General features: G+C 47.4%; 1 protein-coding gene across 6 annotated transcripts in view; it reads right to left on the bottom strand.

Moving 5' to 3' along the window:
- B3GNT2 (UDP-GlcNAc:betaGal beta-1,3-N-acetylglucosaminyltransferase 2) overlaps positions 1-12,245 on the bottom strand; it is a 74,101-nt gene that overhangs the window by 28,216 nt on the left and 33,640 nt on the right. For 2 of the 6 annotated variants that reach the window (XM_061559127.1, XM_061559125.1), the window contains exon 2: positions 7,684-7,901. The exons of 1 other annotated variant lie outside the window; for it this stretch is intronic. Coding sequence is in view for 2 of the 5 variants with exons in the window: in XM_061559125.1 (XP_061415109.1) it covers positions 7,684-7,901 (218 nt within the window). In the remaining 3 variants the exon portion in view is untranslated. Of the gene's footprint in view, positions 1-7,683; positions 7,902-8,104; positions 8,299-9,362; positions 9,561-11,769; positions 11,907-12,245 lie in introns of those variants that run through there. 3 more of the 6 variants (XM_061559126.1, XM_061559128.1, XM_061559129.1) reach the window with 3 other exon arrangements.

Raw genomic sequence — 12,245 nt, 5'->3', positions numbered from 1 at the left:
CTTATCACTGCTATTTCTGATGTGATGTAGAGCTCGGCTGTGATAAGTGCAAGACCGGAATGACTCGCTGATATGCAAATCAGAAGTTAAATGTTTGTCAAGTAACACCCAGCAACTTGAAATTGTGATACAATATTCCCTCGTTATTCGCGAGGGATACGTTCCGGAGATACACTTTGAAACAGAACATTTTGCAGATAATGATTGTCCTACGACAATCTTTTAAATCAATTACCTTAAATAAATAAATAAGCTATTAAATACATGGAAATTATCATACCAAACAGATAACATTTGGTTAGAATAAACAAAGCAAAACAAATACATATTAAAGTATTAAATAATAGTTTATAAATGGACGTATTGGTGGTATTGGTGGTACACCGGTGCAGCATAACACAAGAGTCCTCATAAAACAGTCTGAAAGCACCATTTCAATCAGCAAATTTGTTGTATCAGTCTTTAATTGACCCTGTCGCCAAGTTTTCCGCAATTCGAGACTTGCTAAAAAAAGGTCAGCCATTGTTTTAGAGCTGATGTACATTCCAAAAGCCAGTTTATTGTCAGGCAGTCCTTGGGTTACGAACCTAATTTGTTCCTGAGATCCATTCGTAAGTAGAATGGTTCATAAGTCGGAACACAATAATGCACTGTATTAAATGCCCATACGGTCAGTGGTATGAAATGTGTTACGGTTCAACAAAAAAGGGAATAAATATTGTACATACGCATGTAACATTGTAAAAACATACTGTAGAGTAAATAAAACGTACAATGAAGTAACATAAATAGAAAAACACCTTTTATTTTCACTTACCTTGAGTCCTGATCATAGCTTACTTGTCAGAAGGGGGGCAAATGAGTCACCACAATTGTGCAAACACAAACACACACACGGGGGGGCCGTGCACACAGACACATACAAAGACACACACCCCCCAACAACACCGATACCCCGTGTAGCCTTAACAGGCTGTTTGGGCAAGTTCTGTTAGCGAGCAGCAATAGCCAGCACAGAACACGAGGGGGCGAGTGGCCAGCACCACGTCCGGCCGCCTTTGTCTCCCCAGTGGTGATGTTCACACACCACACCAGGTACTGGTTGGTGTTGGCCATGAGCAAGAATCGAACTCGGGTCACCGCTTTCGCAGCGTAGCACGGTAACTGCTATGCTACCGCTCCAATACCAATGCCCACCATGCGCCACTAAGTGACGGTGACGTCACCACGGTGCCTGTGCCAGGCCAGGTGCACTTTGAGGTCTTGGGACAGACACAGGTGGCATAGGTTGGCTGACTGAGATGACCAGTAGATGCACCAGCTGTACCCCCTACTGTCCCAACTTGTTGCGTTTTAGCTGCCCAGCGTTCCACTCGTGCACGCAAACACTCACTCCCAGCATGAGTGAGTGTATACATCTCGCGGAGGATCGCACCTCTGAACAAAATAGTTCCGCGGTTCAGTTTGCAATTGCGATTTCGCGCTTTAAAGCAATGTTTTTTTTTATATTTCATAGAAGCTGGTTCGTAAGTACGAGTGTTCATAAGTCGGGTGTGCGTAAATCGAAGACTCCCTGTGCCAGACGTTTTCAAAGCGATGTAGAGCTGAGTATCATCAGCATATTCATGTATGAGCCTGGCTACTGGAGACAAACAAGCCCTGAAGATAATGGGCTCGAGATCAGATCCCTATGTATTTTATTAAATGTATTATTACGACCAAGGGGTGTGATGCAGTGGTTTGAACACTTAGGTATGAATTTCCTGGCCATGCTAACATCATCAGTGTGCGGTGATATTTGAACTTGTTCTGGCCCAATCCCACCACCAATCAGCACTACCCAGTGTTGTGAAGTGAGATAATATAAATATATGTATACCCCCATGGCCAGTGTCCTTGAGGTCTCCTTCAAATGGTTATCGTTCGCCTTTACCGTTACTGCTGTACAATACTAAAATATAAATATGACCTCTCCCCTATGCTGTAATATTTGGAGACGCCTGGAGGCCACAGCAGCCACAGTAGCAAGAGAGTAAGCTCAACAATTACAGCATGACAACTGGGTTTTCATTAAATGTCACCATAAGAGATGGAGCAGTAACACCCGTGGGCCCATAGACATTGGTTCAACACTCTTAAGTAGCATGTCCTGGTTTTAATAACATTAAAAGCCGTCTCGTCTCTACCTCCTCATAGAGAGACAATGGGATTACAAAAATACGTGGTATTTCCTCAAATGTTTGAAGATATGTTACGTAATTACTGCACTGTAGTTACTTCCATAAAAAAACTACAGTATAATCCCTTTCTCCGGAGGTCACACAACTAAGGACAACCAGGCTTCTCTTTTGAAAAGCAAGCTTAAACTAATACTCCAAAAAATCCATAACCATGCTTACTCTTTAAAAGAACACGCTACATGACATTTGACCGCCTTAACATTTGCTACCACCATTTTTGTTCAATACACGCCTGAGTCTTTATTTCAACAGCGTTTCCTCTTGAATAATATATTACATTGTGTGGTTATTATGATAAAAACCAATTACCTTTTCACACACAAACACAAAGATCTCCCATATAGCCTTCATTACAGGCTGTTAGGGCAAGTGCTACGAGTAAGTGCCCATGAAAGCCAGCTAACCCACACACCCGACCGCCGTTGTCTTCTCAGCGCTGATGTTTATACTGTACACCAAACGATGTAAATCACGAAGACTGAGTTGACATAGGGGAGCCGCAGAATCGAGTCTGATAATCTCAGCGTGTGTGAAAGTGACCATCACAAAAAATACAAAGATCGCCCCGTATATCTTCTTCACAGAGAGCAGGTGCTGCCAGTGAGCACGGTTGGCTACGGACGGCACACGGTGGATGGCCAGTACCACGCCAGGCCGAACTTTGTCCCCCAAGTGGCGATGTTAACACAACGCACCAGGTACTCATTTGAGGCCGAGTCAACCTAGGTGGGGGGGGGGGGGGTCAGGAGCAGTTCAGATAATCGTCACTGGCCATGAGCTGGAATTAAAAGCAGGTTGCTGGGTTCCTACCGCTGCGCAACCACGCACTGAGTGCTTTACGGTATGTACAACACTGCGTGAGTGTCTACGGGATGAACAACACACACCTACATACACACGTAGGTACACGGCAACTGTAACACATGGGGGCCTATGATTTTCATAGGGTATTGTTTTGTGCTGCCCTCAACAAAGGTTAACCTATGGCTTAAAAGTCGTAACACATATGTAGTGACATAGAATCGGTCACTTAGCAGCATAGCGCTGGCTGCTGGCAGAGAAGGGGATCCACAGCTACAGCAGCCCTGACTGACAGCAGGCCACGTGATAGACCAGAGAGGGATCGAGGGGAAAGGTTACGAAAGGGGCACATCGAGAACCCGCTGGTAGGTTCCAGAAGGGGGGCGTGGCCAGGCCACGCTGGCAGTATAAGAGGGGCCCCGGGAGAGGACCTCGGAGCTGTTGTTTGGAGTGGAATCCCTGTCGTACTGGCGTCACCAGTCAGGCAGTCTGCCAGCTGTCCTGACTGGGAACCGTAGTTACTAAAGTGTGAACTGTGAAGGCCGTTTAATAAACAGTGCCTCCTACTCTTAGTGTCTTCTGAGTCAGTCACTACACATACCCTGTGCTGTAGTATAAATATTAGGGTCTATGTTCGAAGTGGTGTCTGAAGGGTCAATGGCAAAAACGTCGGGGCACTTCATATTTTCTGTTATAAGGCAGGCAGCAATGAGTTGTCTTTATTGACTTGCACATTTCCTGCACTGCATATTGACTCCCACGCTCACGCCCCAACTCGCCAAGGTCCACATTTACTAAATTAGAAAATTACACCACAAATCACAGTACTCAATTGGGATTAGATAGCAATCATTACCCCCTACTGGCAGACGAATGCCCTAGGTCACTGGCAAATTAGACGTATCCTGGTCTCTGGAGTTCTCACCTAGTTAAACAACAAACGTGAATTCATAACTGCAATACGTACAGTACTCACAAAGACAGGTTGCTTACAAAGGTATCAAATACACGAACACCCTATGGCACGATATTTGTTGCCACGTTTTATTTGTATATATAGTACTGTATATATGTATAACACAATGAATTGGTCAATAACAACACCTTGAAGAGAAAAAAATATATCTATTGGGCAACGTTCCAGACAATGGTCCTTCACACCATAGAGAAACCAGAAAAGGTGCAGGAGATATGTATGCTTGTGCAACACTACCAACGTAGAATCACCAAATAATGTGCCTACACTGTCATCTATGTAAGTATGGTTTTCAACAATAGAAGCGTTTTTTTAATATTCTGGTTTGACATAAAACACACGCGCTGAGTTTCACCCCAGAATAATACGTTTGAAATGTAAGCTTTCATTGTTGAAACGGAGTTGTACAAATTCAGCCCTTGCCGTTTCGTTGAAAAGCAAACAAGTATGGTACTTAAACATAACACACAAGGTATCATGCCACAAACACCCTCGCGTGCACATACGCCTACATGACTAACATTCAAAGATGCACACAGATGGATTCAATGATCCACGCCTGTGGTGCTGGCACCCATCTCCTCGCCAACCTACCACCTCGCAGCATAAGCTTACAGCAGCAGGATTAGTGTCGGGCGAATCTCCCATCCCGAGCGTCTCATGACAGCCACATTTGCACGCGCGGCGATAACCACCGGCTCAATGCACCAGTGTATCGTGGGAGACTGGATCCACGTGCTGCACTAGCCGCAGAATCACAATTAGAATCTTTATTTTTTCCTGGAGAAATCCGATGAGCTGTGAAGCTCTTTTTTTTCAGGTGCCCAGTAGGGACGTCAGAAAGTTACAACAAACAGGACAAAAAAACGGAGTGCAAAGTATAGGAAAGGCAAGTAAATAACTACAAATAGATAACCTTAAACGAAAGCAAGTGTATTTGTTTTATTTTACCAAGTAAAAAAACTAGATTCGAAGCTTTAATGACTGCAGGAATTACTCTTTGGTTCTTTATCATTATTTTTTTTTCTACGTGACTTTACCGAAATAACCCAAGAGTGTTATTAGGTAAAGTCCACCCGAGCTATTAGTTATTCTTTTCAGAAGCGAACCTGGCCACCAAAGATTGCTCAACCAAGTGGCTTATCGTGTGGAAATGTAAAGCAGCCACATATTCTAAACGCACCTTTAGCAGCCGCCATAGCATGGCTCAACACCACAGACAAGAAGATGGGCCAGGTGCGCTGCCACTCATCTCCTCCTCCTCCTCCACCACCACCAACAGGAAACAAAGACCCAACAACCCCTCCCCCGAGTTGTCTTCAAGACAAGAGAGAACAACAAGTGCTGTGAAGCAAGCAACCATTGTGAGGCCGACCCCGGCACGCTGTGGTACTGGCCAGAACCGCGCATAGCCGGCGGCCGCTTCTGTCTCTACAAAAAAAATACGCGATGTCTTTTGCCTACACACGGTGAGGTTTTACGTGGCGGAGGAGTCCGATGAATTGCCATTGCTACATTTTTTCCCTTGCTTTAGTCCACAGGACAGCGCGCACCTTTCGGGTCATTTCCTTGGAATATATTTCACAGTAAAACCAATAACCAAGAGCACACAAGTTATCATCAAACGCAAATAGTCCCTCGCTATCGGAGCAATTGAACAATGCGAGTGTTGACCCTGGCTAGTGCTTAAATATGAGATTGCGTGGAAATAGTATACACGCCAGGTGATGTAGCTGCTTGTGGGGGGGGGGGCAGGTGACAAGGAAATGGGAAATATCGTAGAGCAGTGGATTCTTGAATCACTAAGCAGGGGAGCTGCTTTACGTGCGTCCCCCACCACCTCCATCTGGTTTCGGAGCTCACACAAAAGAGCCACCGGCAAAGCACGATTGGAATTTGGTCAAACATCCCAAAGTAGCAGTACGCCCTGAAAAAGATGGGGTGGGTTGGGGGGTCTTGAGACTCGGTGAGGATTCTCAAGGTAACAATCACCTCCGATTAGAATGGTTGGACACGTACGGTGCGAAAGGAGTTCACCATACACGCAAGCGTTATGATGAGGCCTTATTTAAAAGTGCATATAACACGAGAATGCTATGTCACCTATTGCGTGTTAAATAGTTTTTTTATTTCAATGTGTCAATATATTTGTATTGATTATTGCATATCATTAAATGAATAAAATGTGTCGGTCAGTGGCGTTGTTTGCCCATACTTCACCATGCCGGTTGTTGAACACCGATGTATTTTAACCCCCCCTATTGAACATGTTAGAAATTGCACTGGTTACACATCGTACTAATTTAAGGCTGAGTCGACCTTGGAACAACCGCTTCGGGCTCCACGTGCCACTGATGTTATCAACACGACTATCACTAATCATAACCCCGTTATTATCACCACCATAACTAACCCCATCATCGTCATCACTAACCCCACCATCAGCAACCTGTTTAGTATCATTCACCCCGCGATCGTCACTGCCATCACGAACCATGCCACGAAACCCCGTGCGGGAATCACCACCACCACCATTCATCACCACCACCATCATTCATCACCACCACCACCATCATTCATCACCACCACCACCATTCATCACCACCACCACCATCATCATTCATCACCACCACCACCATCACCACCATCATCATTCATCATCACCATCACCACCACCATTATTCATCACCAACATCACTACCACCATCACCACCATTATCATTCATCATCACCACCACCATTATTCATCACCAACATCACCACCACCATTCATCATCACCAACACCACCATCATCATTCATCATCACCACCACCACCATTATTCATCACCAACATCACCACCACCATTCAACACCACCACCACCACCATTCATCACCACCACTACACCACTCATCATCACCATCACCAAAACCATTCATCATCACCAACACCACTCACCACCAACACCATTCATCATCACCAACACCACCATCATCATTCATCACCACCACCACCACCATTCATCACCACCATTCATCACCACCACCACTCATCACCACCACCACCACCACTCATCACCACCACCATTCATCACCACCATTCATCATCACCACCACTCACCACCAACACCACTCATCACCAACACCACTCACCACCAACACCACTCATCACCACCACCACCACCACTCATCACCACCACCATTCATCATCACCACCACTCATCACCACCACCACCACCACTCATCACCACCACCATTCATCACCACCATTCATCATCACCACCACTCACCACCAACACCACTCATCACCAACACCACTCATCACCAACACCACTCATCACCACCACCATTCATCATCACCAACACCACCATCATCATTCATCACCACCACCACCACCATTCATCACCACCATTCATCACCACCACCACTCATCACCACCACCACTCATCACCACCACCACCACCACTCATCACCACCACCATTCATCACCACCATTCATCATCACCACCACTCACCACCAACACCACTCATCACCAACACCACTCATCACCACCACCAACACCACTCATCACCACCACCATTCATCATCACCAATACCACCATCATCATTCATCACCACCACCATCACCACCACCACCACCAACACGCAGGCGCGCGCACCTTCACTCTGTGAGCGCGTCCCTTACCGTGCGGGCGTCGGTGGCGTCGGTGGCGATGGGAGACGCGATCCGAGGTCTCCGAGACGCCTCCCTCCCTCCGTCCTTGGGAGGCAAGACACGCGGGGAGCCGGGACCTCTCTCCGGCGAGGTGGAGGAAGCTCTGTTTATCACTCGGAGCCCCGCTGGGCAGCAAGGGGCAGGCCAGGAGGAGGAGAAGGAGGCGGCTACCAGAAGCGAGCAGAGTTCTTTGTGGGGTGGTGGTGGTGGTGGGAGGGAGAGACGAGAGACACGCGGCTCAGTCGGCACTGCCGTAGTGGCTGGGACACAACACACACACACACACAACACACACACAATACACACACAATACACACAACACACACACAACACACATACACAACACACACACAACACACACACACAACACACACACACACAACACACTCACGGGGCCCAGCGGGGAGACGTTCCGATCACGATCCTCGCGAGCCGACCGGCGTTTTGGCGCCGTGGCAGGGAATTCCCAAAGACCGGATCCACGTGTCGACGTGGTGTGTGTGTGTGTTAGTGTGTGTGTGTTAGTGTGTGTGTGTGTGTGCTTGTGTGTGTGTTAGTGTATGTGCTTGTGTGTGTGTGGACCTGTGACTCGTAATCTCGCAACAATCTGGTTCTGCTGTGGAAAGGGCGCGCGTGTGTGTTTTTGTGGGTGTGTTAGTGTGTATGTATGTTTGTGTGTATGTGTTTGTGTGGGTGTGTGTGTTTGTGCTTGTGTGTGTGTGTTAGTGTTGTGTGTGTATGTGTTTGTGTGTGTGTGCGTGTGTGTTAGTGCAGTGGGGAGCGGTAGTGTAGCGGTTAGCGCGCTGCGCTACGAACCTGGCGACCCGGGTTCGATTCCCGCTCACGGCTAACACCAGTGACGATTATCTGAACCGGTCCTGGGCCTCCCCTAGGTCGACTCAGCCTTAAATGAGTACCTGGTGCGGTGTGTAAACATCGCCGCTAGGGAGACAAAGGCGGTCGGGCGTGGTGCTGGCCACCCACCCCCTCGTGTACCGTTCTGGCCTTCATAGGTGCTCGCTAACAGCACTTGCCCCTACAGTCTGTGAAGGCTATACGGGGGATCTTTATCTTTGTGTGTTAGTGTGCGCTTGTGTGTGCTTGTGTGCTTGTGTGTGTGTATGTGTGTGTGTATGCGTTTGTGTGTATGTGTTTGTGTGTATGCGTTTTGTGTGTATGTTTGTGTGTGTGCCACTTTGCGACTTTACGCGGAACTCCCACACAGGCTGCGTGCGCTACGACTCCCCGACACTCATCTCCCACCCCGCAGGAATCTCTCTCCTCCTACCCCCCAGGACTCATCTCCTCTCAACACTCATCTCCCCTCCACCACCACTCACCTCTCCCCACCGCTCTCACCTCTCCCCAATACTGATCTCCCCAACACTCATCTCCTCTCAACACTCATCTCCCCCCCACCACCACCACTCATCTCCCCCCACCACCACCACCACTCACCTCTCCCCACCACCACTCACCGCTCCCCAATACTCATCTCCTCTCAACACTCATCTCCCCCCCACCACCACCACCACTCATCTCCCCCCACCACCACTCACCTCCCCCCACCACCACTCACCTCTCTCCCCAGCACTCAGTACGACGCTAATAAAACCTCAACATGAACATCCCCAGGAGGCTTCGCTTACCGGGTGAGATTGCGATGACTCTGAGAGCCCCGACCTACTCGGCGCACTAACTTGGGTCCGTCCCGTCCACTAGTAAACTACTCCTCCATCCTCCACTCCAACTCTTCCATCAGCTCTTCAATACACTCCTCCTCTATGAAGTCGACCAACCATTACCTCCACCACTGCCTATTCCTCCTCCTCCTCCTGCCCACCCCCCAAACGAATGCAGCATGCGCACCGTGACTCAGAGAGCCCCCAAACCCACACGCCTCCATCCACTCCTCCTCCCTCCTCCTCCTCCTGCTGCTGCTCCACACAGCCAACCTCAAAGCCACATCCTCACAGCAGCAGCAGCAGCAGTCGCAACATTTAATGCATTTTTTCGTTAGCTTATTTATTTATTTTGGGTTTACAGTACCTAACTGTACGACCCTTAGCCACAAGCACGCGAATGTGGTTTTTTTTTTAATACACACGGAGGATTTATTTAGCCGTGAGTATAATACTTTTTTTTTGACTTAACACATTTGTCAGGAACTCTGTGGTCTTAATAGGAAAAGTATATGGCAGGCGACGTTTCCGGCAATGGGTCTTCTTCATTCTACACGAATGAATGAATGAATGTACAGTATTGTCTAATACTGTATGTTGAGTGTGTTGACACATTTTTAAAATATAATTTGGCCATACACTGTACATCTCCGTGGTCATATTCTTTGCTTCTTTCGGTAAAGTCACATAGATGGAAAAACTAAAATACAAATATTAAAAGTCAGCGTACTGGCAGTCTATAATATAGATTGTAGCAATGGTTGTTAAGCTGAACCTGAGTGAGTGTACTGACAGTCTATAATGTAGACTGTAGCCTGGTTATTAACCTGAGTAAGTGTACTGGCAGTCTATAATGTAGACTGTAGCCTGGTTGTTAAGCTGAACCTGAGTGTACTGACAGTCTATAATGTAGACTGTAGCCTGGTTATTAAGCTGGGTGAGTGTACTGGCAGTCTATAATGTAGACTGTAGCAATGGTTGTTAAGCTGAACCTGAGTAAGTGTACTGACAGTCTATAATGTAGACTGTAGCCTGGTTGTTAAGCTGGGTGAGTGTACTGGCAGTCTATAATGTAGACTGTAGCCTGGTTATTAAGCTGGGTGAGTGTACTGGCAGTCTATAATGTAGACTGTAGCCTGGTTATTAAGCTGGGTTAGTGTACTGGCAGTCTATAATGTAGACTGTAGCCTGGTTATTAGGCAGAGAGTACTGGCAGTCTATAGTGTAGACTGTAGCAATGATTTTGAAGCTGGTGAGTGTACTGGCATCTATAATGTAGACTGTAGCCTGGTTATTAAACTGAACCTGAGTGAGTGTACTGGCAGTCTATAATGTAGACTGTAGCCTGGTTATTAGGCAGAGAGTACTGGCAGTCTATAGTGTAGACTGTAGCAATGGTTTTGAAGCTGGTGAGTGTACTGGCATCTATAATGTAGACTGTAGCCTGGTTATTAAACTGAACCTGAGTGAGTGTACTGGCAGTCTATAATGTAGACTTATTCTGGCTCTTTCAGTAATAAAAATAAACACAAAAACCACGACGTTTTCATCGCAACACAAGCGGTCGTCATCAGGAAAAGGGGGGTTAGCCTCTAAAGGCAAACTCTTTATAAAGGTTTAAAGCTTTCGTGAATGCAGGGATTCTTTAGGTAAAGCCACGTAGAAGGGAAATAATAAAAATAACAATAAAATTCTCACGACTTTACCGAAAGAACCAAGAATGTTTTAGAAATGTTTAGAGATGTGAGTAGCCCAAGTGTCAGCAGCAGTTAATGTTGGAGACAAAGCCACTGCAAGTACACCAATCAAAGGGCCACCAGGCAATCATTACACCTCGCTCCACACACCCACACTGCTCATCGTGGTGTAGGTTGACAAGAAATAAGTAATACTGTGTTTAAAAATACTTTTAACACAACGCTTTAATGAAATGTACCGTATGAGTAATGGCAGAACTCCACAATTACAGCCAACGTCAGTTGACCGTGGACAATTAGAGCCAAGCAGAAACATCTAGCCTATAAAAATTAATGTTTAAAAATATTTTTATTTTCTTTTTAATGATAGAATATAGTGTTGTCATCAGTATAACATACCTATACCAAGTTTGCAGTCGATACCAAATTGGGAAGACGGTTAAAATTAAAGTTACAACATTTGAGAAGTGAGTTCATAGAAAGCGTGTAAAAAAGATAGTTTACATTTTTATTTTATTTTTTCATGATAGAATATAGTATTGTCATCAATATGACACAACTATACAAAGTTTGCAGCCGATACGACATTGGGGAGTGTGTTAAAATTAAGGTGCAATATTTGAGCATACAAGCACAACGACAAGGACGACAACAATAACAACAACAGAGTGAGCTACCTTGCTTTTGCATGCACAGCAGCCATTCAGCAGTAGCCGTGTCGTGCCACGGGGAGCATCGTCAATGTTCGACTCTCGTTGTGAAAGCAGCGCACGAGTCCAGGACGTGGGCCCCGCAGCTTGCCACAGCGTCAGGGCCCCCACATCGCCCCTCCCCCCTCAGGGCCCCTCCCCCCTCAGGGCCCCTCCCCCCTCAGGGCCCCTCCCCCCTCAGGGCCCCTCCCCCCTCAGGGCCCCTCCCCCCTCAGGGCCCCTCCCCCCTCAGGGCCCCTCCCCCCTCAGGGCCCCCCCCCCTCCGGGGCCCCCCCCCCCTCAGGGGCCCCCCCCCCTCAGGGCCCCTCCCCCCTCAGGCCCCCCCCCCATCGCCCCTCCCCCCTCAGGGCCCCTCCCCCCTCCCCTCATCGCCCCTCCTCACATCGCCCCTCCCCCCATCGCCCCTCCCCCCCATCGCCCCTCCCCCCATCGCCCCTCCCCCC

Source organism: Lethenteron reissneri, chromosome 25 (genome assembly GCF_015708825.2).
Source record: "Lethenteron reissneri isolate LAM-NWPU_2019-01 chromosome 25, ASM1570882v1, whole genome shotgun sequence".
NCBI classification, from domain to species: Eukaryota; Metazoa; Chordata; class Hyperoartia; order Petromyzontiformes; family Petromyzontidae; genus Lethenteron; species Lethenteron reissneri.
The sequence above is the reverse complement of the archived record's forward strand: the minus strand, read 5'-3'. Positions and strand labels throughout refer to the sequence as shown.